This window comes from Physeter macrocephalus, chromosome 20 (assembly GCF_002837175.3).
Source record: "Physeter macrocephalus isolate SW-GA chromosome 20, ASM283717v5, whole genome shotgun sequence".
NCBI lineage: Eukaryota > Metazoa > Chordata > Mammalia > Artiodactyla > Physeteridae > Physeter > Physeter macrocephalus.
Genome location: NC_041233.1, coordinates 69801014 through 69826246, shown reverse-complemented (window position 1 = coordinate 69826246; position 25233 = coordinate 69801014). Strand labels below are relative to the sequence as shown.

Genomic DNA, 25233 nt, shown 5'->3' with positions numbered 1-25233 from the left:
CATTACCATTCCTTTTTATTTTGTTTGTTTCCTGCAGAAATTTATAAAGTTCTATTATCATGCTAGTAAGTTTCATCCTATTAATAGCAAGATTAGACCCAAATTGGATCAAGCCAAATGAAATATTTTTCTACTTTCTTACATATCAGTAAAAACTTCTCCTTATTCATCTAATACTTTTTAAATTGATCTGTTAAATCTGTTCAAACATAAATGGGAACATTATAACTGAAAGTAGTCAAAAGAACTGAATAGGAAAAAGTACCACATAAAAGTATGAAAATACTATTGACATTAATTAAAGCAAAATCTATGTGAAATGTTTGGCTTACAAAAAGGATATGATACCAAGATGTTTTGTTATGCAAACAACAAATAGTTAAATATTAAACTCTTCATGCATTTTTTATGCTATAGCATATAAAAAAGAATTAAATTACAAGTAGAAAGTTCTAAAGTAACTTAAAGTGCTTTCTTTCAGCTGTACACACAAAGTGCTCTCCCTGTGTAACAAGTCTACTGAAGCAAATATTTTTAAAAATTAAGTAAAAAGGATCATAAAAGTTAAATGTTAATTTTTATCAGAAACCATTTTTGCTTGTTTGAAGCATCACTGATACAACTTTGTGAAAAGAAAACAGTGATTTTTATCTTTGGACAGAGGATTCTTGGTACCTCATGGTCTGATTGATATTTTTCAACAGGAATTGGGTTTTTTGTATTTTTTAATTTCAGCTACTTTTCAAAATAACTGCCTCCATAGAGTGTAGTTTATAAATATTTATGAACAATTTCATCTATGGATTGTAAACTTTCTCATAACTTGCAGCTCCTTGGAATTTGCAATAGTGTGTGCTGAGGAAATCTAAAATATATAGACATATGTCTACAAACTGACTGCCATTTATCTGAAAAGTACTTGAAAACTTAAATACAAGCTATTAATTAAAACAATTTACAAGTAAAAGCATAAAACACATACATAGTAACAGTCCCATCATTCAGCGAACAAATTTATGGCTACCATATTAATCCAATTACCATTCAGACTCAAAATTAAATGTAGGACTTCTACTTCCTTCCAAAATGGAGTGACAGGGAATGGATTTATCCTCCTGCCAAAACAACTAGTAAAGCAGACAAAATGTATGAAACACTGGTGTTCAGGTATTGGATATCAAGTAATGCAGGACAAGGATCCCTGAGTAGAGAAAAAATGAGGTAAGCCTTCTAATGCCACAGATGATTGGGGTTTTAAGGCTGGATCAAAAGGAGAGTGAACACAGGTGCAGTCCAGAAATTTTCCTGAATTGAGGAAATGAAGCTGGGAATTCTGGAAAAGCCAAGGTGGCTATAGTGTACAAGACAGTATACTGGAGAAGACAGAACTGTCCAGAGTCCCCGTGAGTCTTCAGGCGAATACTACTTACTGGTGAAGAAACTATCCAAGGCTGGGGAAAGAACCATATGAAAGGAGCAGAGAGGAGAATCCTCAAAACTCATATAGGGTTGGGAACAGTTCATGGTCCAACCAGTCAGAGGTGGATAACCTGTAATTCATTTCTCACAAAGTAGAGTACCCAGAAGGGCAGTGCCTCAGGAATGGAAAGATTAACCCTCGACTAAATTATGCTTTGTTCCTGCTGATCAAAGCACAAAAATAAGGCTTGAAAAGATCAAATTTTTGCAAGTAAATTAACTCCACTGCAGAAAAAAGCTAAAACTTATCTATCAAAATTAATAAAATATCTGGCACCCAAAAAGGTAAAACTCAGAATGTTTAGCATTCAATCAAAATATGACTCATAAGGAAAAGCAAAATAAAACAATAGGAAAAAAAACTCAGAAATGACACAAATGATAGAATGTGCAGACAAGGACATTGAAAGAGTTATAGTAACTGTAATTCCATATGTTCAAGATGGCAGAAAATCGATGGAGCATGTTAAGTAGAAACATTTTTTCTAAAAACCTTATGAAAATTCTAGAAATAAAAAATATAATGTCTGAGATGAAAAATACACTGGATGGGATTAATATGAGATTGGATACTATAGAAGAAAAGATTAATGAACTTGAACATGTAAGTACCAAAAATATCCAAAGTGAAACACAGAGAGAAAAGAAAAGAAAGAATAAAAACCAAGAACAGAGCATTAGTGGGCAAAGGAACAATTTCAAGCAGTTTAATATACATACAATTGGAATTCCTAAAAAAGAAGAGAGGAGTGGGAAAAAACCAGAAATAATGGCTGAACATTTTCTAAATTTCGTGAAAACTATAATTTTATGAATATATGAAGGTCAGTAAAACCCATGCACAAGAAACATAAAAAAAACCACACCTATACACATCATAATCAAATTGGCCAAAATCAGTGATAAAGAGAAAAAAATTTTTAATGCAGAAAGAGGAAAATGAGCCATTACACACAAAGGAACAGTAAGGTTAAACACATTTCTCATTAGAAACAACAGAAACCAAAGGACTGTATACAGAAACATCTTTAAAATAATGAAGGGGAAAAGCTACAATTTAAAATTCTTTAACACCCCCACAAAAAAAGTGAAATAAAGATTTTTTCAGAAATACAGGCAAATATAATGCATTGTCAGTAGATCTGCACTAAAGTGTTAAAGGACGTCCCTTAGGCAGTAGGAAAATGATATTACATAGTACACACTGCTATATTTAAAACAGATAACCCACAAGGACCTACTGTATAGCATGGGGAACGGTAGGTTATTCTGTAATAACCTAAATGGGGAAAGAATTTGAAAAAGAATAGATACATATATATGTATAACTTAATCACTTTGCTGTAGACCTGAAACTAACAGAACATTGTTAATCAACTATGCTCCAATATAAAATAAAAATTAAAGAAAAAAGAAATTTGGATTTACAAAAAAGAAAAAGAAATGATGAATGATGGAAACAGTAAATATGTAGGTAAAAGAGAAGATGTTTTCTTATTTTTAATATCTTTAAATAAAACTGACTATCAAAAATGTAAAAGCGTAGTGTGAATTTTATAATACATGAAGCAGTAAACTATATTCAACAATAGCACAAAGGCCAGGGGAAGGAAATGAAAGTACACTTTTTAAGGTTAATATACAAAAAATGAGTGATGTAATATCTCTTACAGACAATGAAAAGTTTAAGATGTATATGATAAACTATAAAATAATCACTAAAATTAACACAACAGAGTTGTAGCTAATAAGCCAACAAAAATGATAAAATTAAATCATAAAAAATGCTGAATTCAAAAAATATGGCAGAAAAAAGGAATGAAAAATGAACAAATAAGAAAAATAGAAAACAAATAGCAAGATGTTAGATTTATACCCAAAGACATACAGTAACACCTCAAAGATACTGTAGGTTCAGTTCCAGACCACAGCAAAAAAGCAAATATTGCAATAAAGCATTTCACATAACAGTTTTGGTTTCCCAGTGCATATAAAAATTATATTTGTAAAAAAAATTATATTTGTACTATACTATAGTCTGTTAAGTGTGCAATAGCATTACATCTAAAAAAATGTATTGGGTTGGCCAAAAAGTTCATTTGGTTAATGAATATGTTGCTAGATAAAGTTCTTGATGAAAATGAAAACATGTGTCTTTTATTTTTACTTAAAACCAAATGAACTTTTTGGCCAACACAATACATACCTAAATTTAAAAATGCTTTATTGCTGAAAATGCTAACCATCATCTGAGCCTTCACTGAGTCCTAGCAGTAACATCAAAGATCACTGATCACAGATCACCAAAACAAATATAATAATAGCGAAAAAGTTTGAAATATCATGAGAATTACCAAAATGAGACACAGCGACACAAAGTGAGCAGATGTTTTGGAAAAATGGTGCGTATAGACATGCTCAACTCAGGGTTGGCACAAACCTTCAATTTGTAAGAAACGCAGTATCTGCAAACTGCAATTAAGGAAAGCTCAATAAAATGAGGTATGCCTGTAAATATATATACATTACATGTACATGATTTAGGATTGGATGAAAAAGACAATTATATGCTGCCTAAAATAAATCCACTTTAAATATAAAAGCACACATAGGCTAAAGTAGAAGGATGAAAAGTAACATAGCATTCTAGCAGTAATTTTAAAAAGCTGGAGTGACTTTACTATTAATATTTGGCAAAATAAATTTTAATTTTTTTTTTTTTTTTTTGCGGTATGCGGGCCTCTCACTGTTGTGGCCTCTCCCATTGCGGAGCACAGGCTCCGGACGCGCAGGCTCAGCGGCCATGGCTCACGGGCCCAGCCGCTCCGCGGCATGTGGGATCTTCCCGGACCAGGGCACGAACCCTTGTCCCCTGCATCGGCTGGCGGACTCTCAACCACTGCACCACCAGGGAAGCCCAATTTTAATTTCTTGTAAATAAATTTTAAAGCAAAGAATATTACCAGGAATATAGAAAGTCATTTCCTAACAATAAAGAGGTCAAGTCACCAATTCATCAAGAAGACATAAAAACCCTAAACATTTATCCATCTAAGTAAGAGAGCTTCAAAATACATGATGTAAAAACTACTAGAAATACAAGAACAAATAAACTAACCTACAGTTACAGTCAGAGATTTCGACACTCATTTTTCAAATTGACAGGGCATCAATGTGGACACTAGAAGACTTGAAAAAGCGATCAACCAACCTGCCCTAATTGACATTTGTACAAGACTTCACCTAACAAGAGGAGAACACGCCTCTTTTGCAACTGTCCAAGGAACATTTACCAAAATAGATTCATATCTGGGTGCTATGGTCTTCGAAAGGTGATTAGGTAGGTCATGAGGGTAGATTGCTCATGAATGGGATTAGTGCTCCTATAAAAGCAGTCCCACAGAGCTCCCCATCCTCTTCCATCATGTGAGGACACAGCAAGAGGGCACAGGCTATAAACCAGGAAAAGGGCCATCACCAAAACCTGACCATTCTGGTGCCTTGACCTTGGACTTCCCAGCCTCCAGAACGGTAAGCAATGAATTTCTGTTGTTTATAAGCTACCCAGTCAATAGTATTTTTTCATAGCAGCCCAAATGGACTAAGACACTAGGTTTATTCATTTTCCATTGCTGTAGTAACCAATTAACACAGTGTTAGTGGCTTAAGACAATTCATATTTACTGTCTTATCGTTCTGTATGTTAGAAATCTGATAGAGGTTTCAGTGGACTAAAATCAAGGTATCAGCAAGGCTGCATTTCTTTTTAGAGGTTCTAGTGAAGAATCTGTTTCCTCAACTTTTGCAGCTTCTAGAGTCTATATTCCTTGGCTCGAGCCGCCTTCCTCCATATTCAAAACCAGTAATGCTGCTTCCCTCTGACCGTTCTTCTGTAGGCACATCACCCTCTGACCCTGACCTCAGCCAAAAATGGTTACATTAAGATTCATGTAGTTAGGCTGGTCCACCCCAGTAACTCAGAGTAATCATCTTAATGTCCTAAACTTAAGCACATCTTCAAAGTCCTCTTTGTCCATGTAAGATAATATATCCACAGGTACCAGAGATTAGGACGTGGTAACCTTTGTGGAGCCATTATTCTGCCAAAAACACTGGACCGTAAGTCTCAATAAATTTTTTTAAAATTCAAATCAAAAAACAAAAATTCAAATCATTCGAAATATATTCTGCGACTACACTGGAATTAAATTAGAGACAAGTGACAGAAGCATTTCTAGAAATTCTCTAAATAGTTGGAAATAAAATATCCCACTTTTAAATACCCCACTGATCAAGGAGGAAATCAAAAAGGAAATTAGAAAGCATTCACCTTAAGACATCAGAAAAAGAAGAGCAAATTAATGTCAAGGAAGCAAAAGAAAGGAAATAATTAGAGAGAAGAAATTAATGAAATAAAAAATAGAAAAATAAATGAAATTGATAACTCTCTAACCAGACTGACCAAGAAAAGAAAAAAAGAAAGGGGAAACTAATTACCAATACCAGGAATTAGATGACATCAGTGGATGATATGTGAATATTGTTAAAAATCTTTTGCCAATAAATTCTACAAATTAGATAAAATGGGAAAGACACAACTGAGAGACACAAACGGACAGAGCTCACTCAAGAAAAAATAGATAACCAGAAAAGCTCTCAATCTATAAGGAAATTAAAGTTGTAGTTAAAACATTCCCATAAAGAAAATCACAAGTTCAAATTCATTCAATGTTGAATTCTACCACAAATTTAAGAAGGAAATAATATGGATTCTATATCAATTCTTTCAGAAAATTACACAGGAAGGAATACTTCCCAATTTATTTTATAAGGCCAGCAGTACCACGCTACAAAGTCAACAAGATTATAATAATAGAAAACTACAAACTAACATGCCTCATAAACATAGGCACAGAAATTCTTAAAATTTTAACAAATCAAATGCAACAATATATTAAAGGTATAATACAAAATGACTAAGTGGAGCTTACCCCTGATTAGTAAGGATGGTTGAACATTCAAAACTCAATGTAATTCAATTCTATTAGCAAATAGATCTCAATTCAAATAATTTTACTATTTTATGTTTAAAAATGGAAAGTTTATTACAGTTCTGTAAACAAACACACATACTCATCTGCCTTAATATAACACATCCCATAGGACTAATGTGATGATTTTACTCAAAGACTAAGAACTGGGCTCTACCTATCTTGACCATTACGGTTATTTTCCATATTTTATTATTTTGGGAGAGTGGGATATTTTAACTTCATTATTCAAATTCTGGTTTGGCTTCCAGAATATATTACTAGTATGATCGCAAAAGAAAATCCAATTTAGAAAGTTAATTTCTAACCATTAAATATTCATGAACATTCTGAAGTAACTGTGTAATTTGCTTAAAAATAAAATATAATTAGATAGCCATGAAATAAAGGGCAGGAAACAATAAAAAATGTAACAATTCTTTCAATTTTAATTACTATTTAATAAGCTCAAGGATGAGCCCTTTTGTCACCTTCAATCATAATCTGAATAAAACAAGTGAAATCCGATTAACATGTCTATATAAATCTTAGAAAATGAAATGATATATCCAGCATCCTCAAAGTCAAAATTCTAAAAAACTACAAGGAAATATTTCTGGCATTTTTTTTTTACTATATTAGCATCTAATTCAATCACACTGAAGAAGTAACTTTATCAAATTAATTTCTATTACTATTTACTGAGTAGTAATTTGTACTAATATTTCTTGAACAGGTAAGTAATTTCCTTAACTTAGACATGGAATCAACCTTACAATAAAAATTTTTCCAGCAAACAAATGATTTTTACAAATCACTCAGTCTTCCCACAAATCACATAGAAATTAATATAAATAAAACATGCAAAATTTTCTATATAAAAGAAGAGTAAATGATCCGTAATTTTTTTAAGATTATAAAACATAATGGCTCAGCACAGAGCTTGGCAAGTTTAGTAAACTAATTTGAATTCATTCTAATCAAACGGTCATAAAAGGATGAATAAATAAATCCCAACATTAAAACATATAGACTTTTTCTTTTATAAAAGCATAAATTAAGAATACAAACCTTGACTATTTCAACATAGAACATCCTAAATGTTCCTAGCAATAAATCAAAAGCCTTTAGCAGCCTATCACTAAACACAATAAAAATAAAAAATACAACATATATAGAGTAAATAAAGAAATCAATAGTGAAAGGTAGTGAGCCTTAAAGAATTAACAATTAGGTACTGCTAATCCTAAATTTTTTTTTTTTTTTTTTTTTTTGTGGTACGTGGGCCTCTCACTGTTGTGGCCTCTCCCATTGCGGAGCACAGGCTCCAGACGCGCAGGCTCAGCAGCCATGGCTCACGGGCCCAGCCGCTCCGCGGCATGTGGGATCCTCCCGGACCGGGGCACGAACCCGTGTACCCTGCATCGGCAGGCGGACTCTCAACCACTGCGCCACCAGGGAAGCCCTAATCCTAAATTTTTAATGAGGGTTTGAATTATGTTCAGTATATAATAAAGATTACTAAACACAGCAAATGATTTCAAGTTGGATTGTAAGAAAAGAGTATCTATTTAACCCTCAAAGAATAAAATTAATCAGAAAATACAAACAATGTAGTTATTTCAAGTTTTGATGTATTTTTAAAGAATATAATCTCAATGAAAAATTAGTACATTCTTTGGTTAATTCAATATTATTTGTGTAAACATTTTTTTACGAAGACATTCATCATCACAGACATTCACTGTATCCTTTGTATGGAGGGCCAATACTTGTTTTCATATTGCTCAAAATATAGAAATCTTTATCACCTCTTTGAACAAAAACAGCATTCTTTTTGTAATGAAAATACTCAGTGGTCATTAGATTAAATACTATTAACACTTACCTGTATTTTAATGGGCCATGAAAAGTTGCTGACGTACACATAGAACGTAATGTTTGGATTGCTTCTAAAGTTGAATTTTTCATAGGAAAAACTATCTCTGTATTCTTTTATATTAGTCTTGGAAACTATAGGGGTCTCCTCCCCAGATATTGTTCCAGCTAAAATGTAAATAATAATAACAAATTTAAATAATTCATATTAGGAAAAAGGTATCTTTAGTAACAATATATACATATATGATATTTACTTAATTTTTGTAACTATACTTATAAGAACATAACTATCCAAAAAAAGTCATGTTTTACAACTTAGAATGACAAAGAAAAAAGAAAATGAGATTTGTCATACATATTGATATAATGGAAACAGATTTAGTATAAAAAATATTTTTTAAAGTGATACCACTGATTAAGTGCTATGTACTAGGCACTGGCTTAGAGACTTTATATTCTATTTTAAAAAAAAATTTATCCCAGAGATATTCCAGCTCTGTTTTTCAAACTGAAAACTGAGCCTCAGAAAGATTAAGACACTTGCCTTAAGTTTATAGCTACTGAACAGTAAAGTCCTTTTTGGAACTCAGGTATATAAGGCTTCAGAAACTGAGTTTTTTCTACTTCTCCACAGAGCCTTTCAAAACAAATCAGGACATATTTCACATGTCTCAATCCAATTTAAAAACTGAAAAGAAATCAAATTTTTTTTGTTTACCACAAACTGAACCACCACTACTTTGAATAAATTGGGAGGATATAATTTAAAATATGAGTTAAACGTTCAATTAGTTAAATACATATTGGGTACTCAATAAATATTTACTGAAATTAACCAAATGGAAGAAAGAATTTCCAACAATCTTACCAAGCCCTCCACCTTAACAGTAAAAATAATTAGGATGCTGAGCAACTGAATTAATTTCTAACTGACGACCTCTTCCAAAATAACCTTGGATGCTTTTTAAAAATGCAGATTTCCTGATGACATCTTCCAAACTGATAAATCAAAATTTCTGAGATTTGGTTCTGGGAATCTGAAGGTTGCAAGTGATCTCTTGCATATTAAAACCACTGTTCTAAAGTGATTACACAGGTTTTATGTATTTATGTTGACAAATTTTAAAACTCTTGTAGAGTCAGTTTATTATGCAGAATTTCAAATTTACAGTACAAGTTATCATGGATTCTTATTAATGAAACTCACAGAGCCAAGATTTCACTATATGTTTGCACTATTGGAACAAAATATCTACAAAATTGTCTAATCTTTTCCATTTTTACACATGTAATATAAAATCTGGAATTGCAAAGACCTCTTCACTCTTGACTTCTGTTTCCATTATTCTACATATTAAAATAGCATAATAACTTAATTTTAAGAAATCACATATGGATTTCTAAGGATCCATATATTTTCTTTAAAAAGTTTCCAGCACTTTTATACAACAGTGTATCTTTTACATAGAGAGTAGAAAGCAATAGAATTTCCTAAAATGTAAATATAAAACGGTGAGAATACTTTTTCATAATACAGCATATAGATTTGTACTTCTTCTTAGTTATGTTTCTTAAAAGTTAACAATTTCAACTTATAAACCTTATTATGGAAGAACTATTAAGTGCAGGTTTTTTTTACCCTCTCTCAGCACCAAAGCTGACAAAGGTAGGGGGTAAGCTTAAAAGTAATAGAGAAATTGGTAATTTATCAGCATATACAGAAAAAATTCACTGTCTTATACCAATATTAAGGTCAATAGTTAAATTTATAGCTTCAATGGTGAATCAAGTAATTGAAATCTCAGCCTCTTTAGTCATTAAAGAAGTAATCTATCTTAATTAAAATCACAGGAATTCATAACACTGTCATAAAAAAATTAAGTAGTGTAAAATGTTGTTATCCACCTAATTTTAATTGAATTAGGGAGAAAGTTAACACAGTAATGAAGCTTTATTAATAATGCTACTTATTATTTTTGCCTGAAACAGCAGGCATTATTATATGCATAATTATGGCATATAGTATATATATGCCATATAATATTTTTTAATTTCAATTATTTAAATTAACATAAAAGGTCATATTAGAACACCCTACATATAGGAACAGAAGTGAAAGACACATGACAACAAAATTCTCTTACCTGTTGAACCAACTGACCATGTAATGTTCAGATTAAAGTTGTTTGATGCATTAATTGAAATATCCAAATTTTTGTTTGACTACCAAGAAAGAAAATATTGTGGTTAAAAAAATCAAATTATACTAGATAGATATGTTTACTGTTTTAATTATGTCCATGCTATATTTCTCAAACTGTAAACATCATGTCAATACTCAAGTGAGAAAATGTAGACGCCAATTACACTTTTTTAATGAAAAAATATAGGTGATAAATTCAAAGGTGTATTTAAAGTTCCCATTTATCTTCCCTACTATAATCTGGCCTTCTCTATGTAAGCCAGAGACTGCTATAATTCAATATTTTAGCAATTGCGGCTTCGTATTAATTAAATCATGTTCATGAGGCAACAAAATGAGTTTATAAAGACTATGCATCGAGTCAGGTGACCTTGGGTTCAAATCTTAGCTCTTTAATGTACATGCTGATTGATATAGGGAAGGTTACCTCTCCTTCCCGAAAATCAGTTTCCTTATCTCTGAAATGGGGATTTCATGACTTCCCTAAAGACTTTCTTGTGAACATTAAATAAGATTCTTCATCTTCTTCCTTACCAGGGGACTCAGAAAGAAGGCATGATTGCTGACCTCTGAGAAAGGGTTGATTTTTTTATTATTAATGGAGTGGTTCAAAAATAGTTGCTTTTCTACGAAAACAAAACATGGTAGAAACAGTGTACCCCTAAGAAAACTTAAATCATTATTTTTATCTTGAAGTCACATCTTCATGATGGTGTGTGCCTTATTTGGTGTCGGGGAAATGGGAGAATAACTGGTATTAATGCTAGAAAGGTCACACAAAATTTGCAACTGATATAGGAAACTATAGAACTCTTCTTGAATTTTTAGTTCATCCTCTCAAGTTTAGGCATTACTGAAATATGTGGTACCATAACTAAAGGCCTATAAAATACATTTAAGGTCAAGGGAATATACTGGACTGGAAGAGGTAATACTGTGACTACCACATTAAATGACAAAATTAGTCATTTAGAACATTGTTGTTAGATGTGGATAAGTTCAGCAAGATATTATATAAGAAACTACTCCAGAAGTTGTTCACATGAAAGCATTGGCTGGAGATAATGTACAGTGGGTTAGAATTATACCTGTTTTCAAAATATAATAAATGCATAAATAATGAAAGTACCTATTTTTTTATTTTTTTTGTAGGATAAGTAGGAAGCCCAGACCAATAATCCATTTTAATTTCAGAAATTGTTCCAAGTTGAATTTCTCTTTAATTATAAATTGTATAAATATAATTATAAATTAGTTATAATGATGTTACAAGCATCCTTGGTGGCACTTCTCATGATAGTTTAGTGTCCTTCAGTTTCCAAAAACACGTGTCTGGGCTCTTGGCTTCAACTGAACAATACAGCAGAAAGTAAAACTGAAAGCTGTGACATTTGTAAGAATTCAAGTTTCTCTGGAAATTGAAGGAGGAGAGGATAGCCAAGAGAGAAGCAAACTAGAATTATGGCTAATCTGAGCCTATGTGTATGACACTATGGATCATACTGGAGAGAAGTATTACTCACATCCACATTGTGAGTCAGATATCCCACTTATATTAAATGTCTTATATCCTCAATGAACTCTACAAGTTTGGAATTAAACATTAAACATTCAAGAAGCCAAAGGTAAAGACTAAATTCTGATTCATGCTGCAACATGGATGAACACTGGAAACACTGAAACATTAGGCTAAGTGAAATAAGCCAGACACGGAAGTATAAATGTTGTATGATTACACATATGAGGTACCTGGAACACAGAAACTGAAAGAGACAGAAAGTAGAATAAAGGTTACCAGAGGCTGGGGGTAGGGGAGGAACAGGGAGTTATTGCTTAATGGATACAGAAATTCTATTTGGACTGATGAAAAATTTTGATGATGGATTGTGGTAATGGTTGCGTAACACTGCAAATGTACTTAAATGCCACCAAATTGTATACCTAAAAATGGTTAAAATGATAAATTTTACTTTATGTATGTTTTACCACAATAAAAAAGAAGTCTACAGTGTTTACAATGCACTTATTAAAACATTCTTATTATACAGAAAATGTCGTTTCTGACATATTAATATGTCTTTATAAAAATAATCACCATCAGTGAAGAGAGTATTATACTTGTAAGAAGACATCCTCAAAAAGCCTGATTTAAAAGTCAAAACTTTAAATGTAGTCCCAAAAATGTAGGCATCCCTTAAAATCTAAGGAATAAGGAGTATTTCCCTATTTTGGGGAAAGAGGGCTCTTACTTTACTGGAAAATGAAAATTTAAATTATACTATTTGTTAGCAAGTTCAGTAAAATATTTTAGAGGAAAGAAGCTAGCAAATGCCAGGATACATTTTGAGGTTTCACCTATTTGAAAAACTATCAAAATATATGATATAGATTTAGTAAGCTGGATTAATGTATAGTAAGAATACAGCATTTGAGAAAGAGCGACATCAGCAAAGATGGTGGAATAGGAAGTCCCAGCACTCATCCCTGACAAAAAGAAAACAATTTAACAATGATATACGGACCAAAACGCCTTTATGACAGGACCAAAATCCAGTTAAGAAGTTGCAGTACAAAAAAATGAATACAAAACTGAGAATAGCCACATTATAATGGGTAAAAAGAACAATTTCACTTTACCAAGGTCAGCACCTCCCCCAAGGCAGCACAGTTCAACATCAGAAAGATCAACTTGGCCAATGACTGATCCCTCAGGGGAAAGAGAGAGTGTAGGATATATCCAACATACTTGTCGTTTAATGGTACTACCCAAAGGACCTATTTCTGTCTCCACTAAGACAGAGAGCACTGAGAGAACAAGCATGTGTGGACATGTGACATCAGCTAAGAAGAAAACAAACAAAATGTGGGTGGCTCACTACAGCCAACATGACTCAGAGAGATTGGGAGGAGGTGCACAACCTTGAGAACTTCTCCCCCAGAAGAAGTTGTTAAAGGGTACAAACTTGCAAACAGTAGGGAAATCCTACAGATCTAATGCACAATATAGTGATTATAGACAACAAATACTGCATCATAAACTTCAAAGTTGCTAAGAGACTAGATTTTAATTATTGCCCCCTCAAAATTACAATTATGTGACATGACAGAGGTGTTAGCTCATGCTATGCTTGTAATCATATTGTAATATATGCACGTATTAAATCAGCATATTATACAGTTTAAACTTACACAATGTAATATGTCAATTACATCTCAATAAAAATATTTATTTAGGGGCTTCCCTGGTGGCGCAGTGGTTGCGCGTCCGCCTGCCGATGCAGGGGAAACGGGTTCGCGCCCCGGTCCGGGGGGATCCCACATGCCGCGGAGCGGCTGGGCCCGTGAGCCATGGCCGCTGGGCCTGCGCGTCCGGAGCCTGTGCTCCGCAACGGGAGAGGCCACAGCAGGGGGAGGCCCGCATACCACAAAAAAAAAAAAAAAAATTATTTAAACCTAGCATTCATATAACTCAGATAAAACAGTTGATTTAGAAAAAATATAATGAAAACTTCCTATGTAACAGTATATTTTTTAAAAAAGAATATATATATATAAGATAGCCTGTGTTTTGAAGCTTTGGGTTATATTTTCAAAAAGACTACTCCCAGGGCTTCCCTGGTGGCGCAGTGGTTGAGAGTCCGCCTGCCGATGCAGGGGACACGGGTTCGTGCCCCGGTCCGGGAAGATCCCACATGTCGCGGCGCAGCTGGGCCCGTGAGCCATGGCCGCTGAGCCTGCGCGTCTGGAGCCTGTGCTCCGCAACGGGAGAGGCCACAGCAGTGAGAGGCCCGCGTACAGCCAAAAGAAAAAAAAAAAAAAAAAAAAAAGGACTACTCCCAGTTTCAGAACGTAATTAAAAGCATAAACACTGTTGTAAGCCTGAAAAATAATAGAAATAATGCATAAATTGTAGGACTGTTTACAAAATCTGAAATATCAAGCTCACAAATTCTCTGAATCACAAAGATAACTAGGTCTTACGAAAAACAAAAATTAACAGGATTAGTCTTTCTACAAAAGCCCTACAGTGTGATAATTCTGAGAAGAGGTACAATTACAATGAAAGATGATGAAAAGCTGTATCCGTTGATATTTTAAAAGTTAAATTATCTTCTCACCTGTTCTGGGTTTGCTATGAAGTTTATGGCAGTATGATGGCGATCATCTTCCTGTAATAAGCTGAATGTAAACTGATAATCAATCAAAAGGCTGTCTGTAGGGAAAAAAAAATACAATCCTGATATGTACTTTTAAAAATTGTTTGACAAACAAAAGTTAGGTGAAATATATTGCATATCATATTTGAAAATTATTATCATTAATTCTTAGTAGCCTATTCAAGACTGGCAAAATATAAATCTTTGTTATCAAGCAACAAAAAGCAAAATATAGATATGAAAGTAGTCCTAACTCTTCAAAATTCTATTTATTATTTCTCTTGCTATTATACAGGTTCTACAAACACTGTAGCCATTCTGGAAACTACACAAGAGAATAAAATAAAGTCATCCACAACCTTACAATCAGAGAAAAATACAGGTAACATTTTGGTGCATTTTATTCCAGTTATAATTCTGTAGATAAAAAGACGGGGAGACATTTTGGTATCCTAGTTTCATAAAATCAAAATTCTTTGAAAACATGAATTTTAGTAGCTAAATAATATTTCGTCACATGCCATAATGCATTTACTTGGACCTATTATTGTAGTAATTTTTACTTTCAGCAGTTTTTAAATGACTCTGTGATAAGCATCATTCTACAAAAGTGACTCTTATTAACAATTAGTAAAAAGAATTCAGTGGTAAACATTTTTAAATTTTGTCCATGTATAATAATACTGAAACCAAGGTGAAACATTTAAATGTTATAGGTCATGAATAGCTTCACGTGTTATACAAAGGTGAAGTATCACTCATAATGTTAAACTGCCACCTTTTAAAAAATATTTCCAATTATTTAAATAGAAATGACTTCTATCTTTTGGATACATACATTTCATGTTATCCCCTCAGCCATTAAACACTATTAAAATTAAAAGTAAAGATAGGAACAATATCACTGGATTTATTATCAAAGCATCATTCTCTATGTTGCTTACTTTATGCTTTATAAGATCCACCCTATATATTTCTTATATAATTTAGTGTAAGGCAACACTTTGTCTTTCTAAGAATTTATTATAGGCATACTTATCCATGATAATGAGAACTATGTAATAGGTCACATTTCTGCTTTTCATCTGACTGCCAGAAAATGCAAGGCAAATTCAATGGGCCAGAGCTGCTCTAGGCACTGGAGACAAAAAAACAATAAAAGATACAGATTTCTGTCCTTATGCAATTTATATTCTATCAAATGGACACTGAAAATTAATAAATAATTTGAGCATATAGTATAACATGACAATAAGTGTAAGAGTAATAAGCCAGTGAGGAGGAGAGAAATTTCTGTCCAGGTAGGAGTATGCTTGCAACTTTGAAAAGGAACATTTAAAGATCAAAGGTAGTAAGAGAATAAACCATGGTGTTTACAAGAGAAAACGTAATCCAGGCAGAGGAAACAAGTACAAACGCCTCAACGAAAGAATGAGTCTTAACAGATTCTTGTGAAGAGGCTGCAGCAAGAATGCTAGCAAGAGGTGAAGGTAGAGATGGGAAGAGCAGTGGAGGTACTTGGAAGGTGTCACAAACAGGGTTAGCTAAATAAATAGATGTAGCATTTTAAAGAAAGAAAGGTAACTTTTTTTGACCCAAGACGAGCAAAAATGTCAGTATTAACTGAGATGGGTGAGAAGAATAGGTTCTATTTGTTGGGAGTGTGGAATAATTAGAAGCTTAGTTTCGAAGATGTTACGTCTGAGTTACTTATTGAATATATAAGGGATATGTTGAGCTCAGGAGTCTAGTGGATAACAATTTGGAAATCATCAGCATTTTTGATGGGATTTAAAGCTGTGAAGCCAAGGAATCACCAGTTGTAGATGGAGAAGAGGTTCAAGAGATGAGCCCTGAGGCAAACCACTGTTAAATAATCAGATCCTCAAAAGAAGTCTATTAAAGGAGACTGAGAGGGCAACCTATGAGACAGGAAGAAAACCAGAATTTAGTGTCCAGGGAGCCAAAGAAATACAGTGTTTAGAAAAGAGAATAGTGATCACCTTGGTCAATTGCAGCTGAGAAGGTTTTAGAAGTACGGCTGTAATATTAAGGAAAGATAACATCAATTCAGAATAAAGGGAAAATACCACTGAGAAAAAGTAAACATTTCAAATTTATTTGCCAAAGCTTGTCTGAATAATTATCTTTACTTTTTTCTAGCTTGAAACTAAGCATGAAGAAGTCAGGAACAGACGGCCTTTAGGAGGTAGGGACTGGTGACTGGGACACCTGAGCAACTCTGGGTAAAGGCTGCAGTGTCCCAGGCTTATGGACATTCTTTTGCCTTTATGGACTCTCACCCTCAGCCACGGTCACCAAATTCTTGGCCAGGCATTCAAGTTTGATTTCTCTATTGTTATTTATTAGAGTTGGAAGTACAAGGTCAGTACAATGTATATTATGTATGGTAATGATCAATCCAAATGTCAGTTGGCCTATAAAATAAGCCTGAATCCTGGAGCAAAATTAGTAGGAGCATTACTCAATTCAAGTAATATTATAGATTGAAGAGAGTTTAGAATTCTACAGAAAATGTTTCCTTTTAAACCTGCTTAAAGTCTTCCAGAAGTCAACTGTATAATTTTCCACTTAACCAGGAAATATATTTCTCTTCCTAATTTTAAATATCATGTTGCTGTATTTTAGGGGGTTTGCAAATGAATAATTAACTGGCACTTAAAACATGTACCTTAATGCTGTAATTTACTCTGAACTTCTTAGCTAAGTAGGGTACAGAACATAAAACATTAAAATTTTAAATACATCCATGTTTATGCAAATGTGCATAATTTGAAAATAAGTTTTTGTACTGCTTTAATGAACCACTTTATTATGGTATAAAAAAGAAAGTCATGCTTGACTATAAATCAACTCAAAAAATTTACTGAATTACTGATAAGTACAAAGAAATGACAAAATAGCAGGAGGAGTAAGTGTGATAAAGTGAGGGAAGAGAGCTCCTTTTTAAATTGGGAGAAAGAGCATGTTTTTATAATGCTTGGCATACATAAAATTTAGTAGAAAAGAAACAGTTGATAAGAAAGGAGAGACAAGAAATTTTAGAATAATGTCCTTGGGTAGGTAAAAGGCAGTGACCTCAAAACTCAAGGGATGACCCAGTCATAAGTTCCCTGGGTTTGTAAGGGTTTTGTTTGTTTGTTTTTGCTTCCTGTATATCTCTCCCCACCTGTGTGCTAGACCAGCAGTAATCTGGAAGCACCAACAAATTCATACCAAAAAAAAAAAGGAAGTCTTAAGAAAATCCTGCTGCTGAGACTACAGCACCCCTCCTGCACTAAGGTGAGCAGAGGTAGAGCCTATGTTGCTGCAGGAAACATAGCAAAGTGTTAAGCTTTATTAAACTCACTGGTGGGTAAATAATTTTAAAATTTTATGTCCTACAAAGGTATATATACTATACATATGAAAATATATATACTATACTTTTCAGCATATTTTAAACTTTCATAGTCAAAAAAAAAAGATAAACTGCATTGTGCATTTTTAAATATATTACTGACTAGAGACAATTATTTGAAAACTTTGTGACTAGAAAAAATACCAAAGATATATTTCAAAGCTTGAAGAAAACCATAAACACTATGTAAGTCAACCCTCTGATTTCATAGACTCAGCCCTGAAGTTTGGAACAGCTGTAAATGATACAGCTGGCTCTTAAATATTCTGGCTAACAATCAGCAAACTACCTCTGATAAGTCCAGGAAAACTAGATACTGGCAATTAATTTCCCAAGTGGATCTAAAAATGAAGCCTACAAATATGGATAAATGTATATGAAGAAGAGCCACTCTTCTTTACATCTCTTTCACTTTTTTTTTAAATATTTATTTATTTGTATTTTTTGCCTGCATCAGGTCTCAGCTGCGGCATGCGGGCTTCTCTCCAGCTGCAGTGCGTGGGCTTAGTTGCCCTGAGGCATGTGGGATCTTAGTTCCCCCACCAGGGATCAAACCCACGTCCCCTGCATTGGAAGGCATACTCTTAACCACTGGACCGCCAGGGAAGTCCCTCTTTCACTTTTTATATGAACTTGGTAGACCTTAAGGTTAATATGAGGCTGTTCATACTTCTGGCTCCAAATTCTGATTGTATAAATGAAAAAAAATCATGAAAATAAAGAGAAAGTAAAAATGGACATTTTTTGTATTATTAAGTTAGTTTGACTTGCATAGTGAGAAAAGAGAAAAATATTTTGTCAATAATAGAGTAAGTATATATAATTATTTAATATGAGTAAGGTGTTTAGTCATTTAAAATATCTATGCAGTATACACGAAAGGAAAAAGAAAATCTAAAAACACCCCACATAATTAAAGATGAAAGATGAGATAATAACACTGAAGACTACAATACAAGGAGTTAGGTAAGTTAAAAGTGTAAGAAACAAAACAAAAACAAAATGTAATGATATGGCAAAATTTAAAATAATGGATCAGAAAATAAAGGAATTAAAACATAATTCTGAACCAGTTCATGTAGGTCAAATCTGAAAAAGCCTCCCAGAATAGAACAGAGATGAAAATCACTCAAGGGGAATATTAGACATAGAAATTTTCAACATATGCAGGGAAAATGTTGTTAAAAGCAGACAATCATAACTAATTGAAAAGGAGCACATATATGTTAAATATATGATAAAAAATCTGTTGAAGAGTCAAACTTAAATGTTAAAAGGAAATGCTGCATAAAAGATAAAAAGATATTATTTGGCCATAAAGAAGAATGAAGTACTGATACCTGCTATAACATGGATGAACCTTGAAAACATTATGATAAATAAAAGAAGTCATCACAAAAACCACATATTCCATGATATCATTTATATGATATTTCAGAGTAGACAAATCTTTAAAGAGAGAAAAAAGGTTGCCAAAGGTTAGGGGAAAGGAGAATGAGGAGTGACTGATAATGTGTACTGGGTTTCTCTTAGGAGTGAGGAAGATGTTATAAAATTAGACAGTGGTGATGTCTGCACAACCTTGTGAATATACTAAAAAAATCACTGAATGTACACTTTAAAAGGGTGAGACTTTAGGTATATGAATTATATCTCAATAAAGTTGTTATTAAAAAAATAGACATCCAGGCATATCCATATAGGCATGTGCACACATGCGCACGCGCGCGCGCGCACACGCACACACACACACACACACACACACACACACACACACACATTCATACAAATTAGTTATTTAGAAAGCAAGATTAGGCAAGATGCTAGGTGATCTTGAGTAACAACATGTCAAAAGACAAGAAACTGAAGCAATATTTTATGAAATATATATACTCAACCATCCTGTCTACATAGAAAAACGACATAATGATAATGCCAGATAAGCAAATGCCCTAAAATATAAGATCTGCATACTCATCCTGAAAAAAAATTATTTATACAAATACTACAACTAAGAGACAAATACAGATATGGAAATAGCATAGCAAAAAGGTCTGGCAGTGAACAGATGACAGATTTCAAGTTAGAATAAAAGAAGAAAACAAAGTTAACCTTCTTATGTCTAAAATCAGATTGTTTACAAATAAATATAACACAACTAAAAAGCTACTAAAATAATAAAAAATTTCAGTATGTGGCCAGATATAATATAAAAATATAAATACCTACAGTTCTTATTTGGTGGCTATTTTAACACAAAAAAAACACACCACCTTAATTGCTATAACTATATAGTCAGCCCTAACATCTAAGCTCTCCAGACCACTTTCAATGTATATCCTCTGCTTATAATAAAGCTATCCTAAGAGTACAGAGTATTCGAGTCCTATAAACCTTCTTGGAAATTGAACACAACGTAATTAATGCATAATTAAAGTACATGTGGAAATTGAAATCAAGAATGATGTCAAGGGAGATAATAGGCAGGTGAAAAAGTATTAAATGGATAGAAGATTAAATGGGGTGCACAGGATTTCAGTGCAAGGCAGCAACAAGGAGAGGTAAAATATTGCTTCAAAGGAGATGAAATTTTTGAGTGAGTAAAGAAAAGCAGTTATTTGTCAAACTCAAAGGAAGAAAGGTTGATACTATTTCTATGTCTAGATTCTAAGGGGTCGACAACTGGGAAAGAAAAAACAGTCAACACTTCCCTTAGAGAAGAGTCACGTTTCAGGATCCAACAAGTTTCTGTTAAAGCAAGATAGCAGACTTTCAAAAAGAGAGTAAGAATATACTTGGTGGTTTAATTTTTAAAATAATAACATTTTTTAAAGGAAAGAAAGATTAATGCCCCAGAACCAATGAGCATACTTAGCTCCCAGGTTCTTCTTTCTAAACACCATTCTCCAATATAAGGAACCATGGCTTCTTGGAAAAATGATTACAGGGCTAGGGCTGGAAAGTACAGTATGAGTCTGAAATTTCTTATAGTGTCAGAAAATAAGGAAGTACTCAGAGAACGATAGAGTCTTGCCAAAACAACAGAGGAGACAATTTGAGGGAGTTCCCAATGGCCAAATCTAGAGCAATTTCAGCTATAAAATAAATAATAATAGTAATTTATCATAAGCCACAATATGTGTGTGTGTGTATCTCCATGGGTCCATACTGATAAATACAAATAATAAACAAATAAATGAAGGAGAAGAGACAGCTCTTCCTTACAGTTAATAACTGTAGAGGAAACAGAAGAAAAAACAGAATAGAAAATCACCATTTGGCAAGAACATCAATGTATGGTAAAAATAGTGGGTGATAGCATGGTGAGAAATAGGACATTTACATAATTTCAAAGAATTTCCCCATAATACACTCACTAAATACAATAAAAACAGTAACTTTAGAGTGGAAAAACTGGTAGACATTGTGCATTAACAAGTGACCAAAGACAACACCACCAATAATGGAACAAATTGATATCATATGCTTCCCGACAGGATGCACTGAGAAAAACACACATCACTTCTGTGGTATCCTTACTAAAAATGCATAACCTGAATTTCATCATGAAAAAACATCAGACAAAACCAAATTGAAGGATATTCTATAAAATAACTGTCCAACACTTTCCAAGGGTCAAAGTCATAAAAAAAATGTGCACATTTTTTGTAAATTTGAAATTATTTCACATGGAAAATTTTAAAAGAGCTTTTAAAAAAGCTGCCTATATGTCCTCAAGTTTCATTCATGTCATATATTACAGGATTTCCATTCAACCGTCAATGAACATTTAAGCTATTTCTACATCTTGACTCTATTAAACAGTGAGGCAATGAACACTGTAATGCTATTATCTCTTCAAGATCCTGATTTCAACTTTTTTGGAGAAACACCCAGAATGATATTGCTGGAGCTAAGTGAAATAAAACAGTCACAGAAGGACAAATACTGCATAATTCTACTTATGTGAGGTATCTAAAATAGTCAAGCCCATAAAATTAGAGAGTAGCAACATGGTTGCCATGGGCTGAGAGGAGGGGAAAAATAGGAGTTGATAATCAACAGACATAAAGTCTCAATTATGCAAGGTGAATAAAAATTTGTTGAGATTTCATGTCAAAAATAAGATAATTTTTATTTGATTTTTAAACTGCCAATATGGAAAAAACAATGAATAAAATTAATTTAAAGGTATGATATGCTGGTAGTTACAAGAGAACAGAAGACATACCTAAAGATATTAAGGACAAATTAAAGAAAAATAATTCTGGGAAATATTTCCTTTGTCATGCCATGTTTGGAAAAGAAATAAATACACTAAAAGTATATATTAGCTTCTTATTGCTGCTGTTACAAATTACCAGAAACTTAGTGGCTTAAAGCAACATGAATTTATTCTCTTATAGTTCTGTAAGTCTGAAGTCCACATGAGTCTTACAGGGTAAAACCAGAGTGTTAGGGGTGGTTCCTTCTGGAGGATATTCAAAAAGAATCCACTTCCTGCCTCTTCCAGCTTCTGAAGACCTCTCATTCTTTAGCTCATGACCCCTTCCCTCCTCTCTTTCCAACCTCTTCCTTCCATCATCACAGTTCCCACTACTGTAGTCAAATCTCCCACTGTACCCTTTCAGAAGAACACATGTAATTACACTGGGTCCACCAGAATAATCCAGGAAAATCTCATCTCAAAATCTTTAATTGAAACATATCTGCAAATCCCCTTTTACCATTTATACCATTTACGGTAATATAGTCACAAGTTTCAGGAATTAGGATGTGGACTTCTTTGGAGGAGGAGGCCATTATTCAGCCTACCACAGTGTCATTACATAGATAAAAGACTGGGAAAGTATCTGATACAATGTTACCAATAATTTTCTCTGGATAGAAGAATTTCAGTGATTTCTTTTTTTTTTTTTTTGCTGTACACGGGCCTCTCACTGTCGTGGCCTCTCCCGTTGCGGAGCATAGGCTCCGGACGCACAGGCTCAGCGGCCATGGCTCACGGGCCCAGCCGCTCCGCGGCATGTGGGATCTTCCCGGACCGGGGCACGAACCCATGTCCCCTGCATCGGCAGGCGTTTTCTCAACCACTGCGCCACCAGGGAAGCCCTCAGTGATTTTTAATTTGTCTTTTTGTCTATTTCTTTTCTAGAATGAAACACACACTACTTCCATAACTGGGGCCAAAAGGGGGAAATTTGTTAAAAGAAGTGTTCAGAGAAATTTTTTCTTTTGATCCTTGATCTTTAATGTGTTTTTCACATGACTTACACTTACATGTTAAGAAATTAGATTTATATGGTTGTATATCTTTCTAGAAATGGCATATCTAATTCCTAATTCACTTATTTCTTAGGTATAGACAAATAAAAACATGTAAAATAATGAGTCTCTCTGCCTAGTCTTCTCTGGCTAGAGCAAACCAAGGGTGAAGTTCTAGTATGCAACAGCAGACTTTTTTAGGTAGTTCAGTCAATACTGGACTAGCAGTCATGGAGCAAAAAAAAAAAAAAAAGTGGCTGCTATTTACCACAAAGAATTAATAACAAATTATACACAAAATCAAGCTCATGAGTAAGACACAGACAGCATGTTAAAAGGAGTTTAAGCAAATAAAACATCAAGAGAAAAGATTTTAACATGCACAAAATGTTTTAAAAGGTCAGATATTCCAGCAAACTAATGATTAATTGCAAAGTGATGACTAAAAACTTATACATAGAAAAAGACATTTTAAAAGAGAACTTGAACTATGAAGAAAGTTTCTGAGTACATAGCATATGGGGGTGAAGAAGAGCAAACGGTGAATACTTGTTTTACTCTTTTAACAAAAGCTATATAAAATAATGTATTTTTAAGAAAATAGTAACCAGTGATAAAAGCCATCAAACATATTGGAACTATCGATATATCTGAGGTCTAAGAAGGCAAACATGCCAGGATCACAAGTGAAATCAACCTTGACTTGTGTATGCTGTATCAGTGCACTGTTCATACAAATTTCAGAAATTCTTAATTTGAATATTTTGAGAAAGGAACTAAGGCCTAATGATTTGCTTTTTTACCAGTGAATATTGTATTTTACTTTTAATTTAGCATTATGCACAGTATTTAAGGAGAACTCAACTGTAATCTCCCATTTACCAACTGGGTTATCATATGCAGGTTAATTAATCTCAGTGAGATTCAATGGTACAATGAGGATAAAATTGCCTACCTCATAGGGATTGCTCTGTGGGTTAAACATAACTGTGTTAGTATGTATTTGGCTTGACTGTCTCACAAAATAAAGGCATTCAATAAATATTATTTCACTTTCATTATTCACTATATTGGCTCTGAATTAATTCTAAAAGATCTCAAAAGTCAAACAGATTCTCATATGTGTATTTATATAGAGTTTTATATTTGTTCATAAATATATGAATTCATGATCATGTATTCAGCCATCCTGAGGGGTGTGAAAAGGATGCATATAGACTTTGACAACAACATCAAGAATTCAAATATGTTTTAAACAATGGCATATGTATAAGTACACGCATTTGCCAACTTAGACAAGTGATTATTAAATGATAAAACTTATGTTAATATAAGTTCAAGTATACTCACAGTGTAAATGTATCACAGTCATATTTAGAATGTAGCTGCAGGAACAATGCCTCAGAAAATGAACTAAAAGGATCCTTTCATGCTCTATTGCCCTCACCGAGCTGTTTGACATACTGCAAGCAGCCCGATTATTTTAAAATTAAAATTTAACATTTTACTCTCCTATTAACATCCTTCAATGGCTTCTCACTTTTCTTAAGATTTTTCTTAAGTCCTTACATGTCCTATAAAGTGCTACATGATTTGATCCTGCATATCTCACACACCTCATCCCCTAACCCCCTTCACCTAGTTGTGTGTGTTAAAGTATTAGTATATCATATGCCATGTTCTTTCCAGCCGCTGACCTTTGTGCAGGCTGCCCCCGCTGATTCTACTCCTTCCCATACTCACACCATCACCACTCCGCTACCAAGTCATCTTTCACATCAAAGCTTCATTATTCTC

At 33.4% G+C, this 25233-nt stretch overlaps 1 protein-coding gene across 2 annotated transcripts in view; it reads right to left on the bottom strand.

Moving 5' to 3' along the window:
* The window catches only part of ATRNL1 (attractin like 1), a 744759-nt gene that overhangs the window by 445344 nt on the left and 274182 nt on the right, over positions 1-25233 (bottom strand). For both annotated transcript variants that reach the window (XM_024121650.1, XM_024121651.1), the window contains exons 22-24: positions 14712-14806; positions 10535-10613; positions 8398-8555 (exon numbers count right to left, since the gene is read on the bottom strand). In XM_024121650.1, the coding sequence (XP_023977418.1) occupies positions 8398-8555; positions 10535-10613; positions 14712-14806 (332 nt within the window). The remainder of the gene's footprint in view (positions 1-8397; positions 8556-10534; positions 10614-14711; positions 14807-25233) is intronic.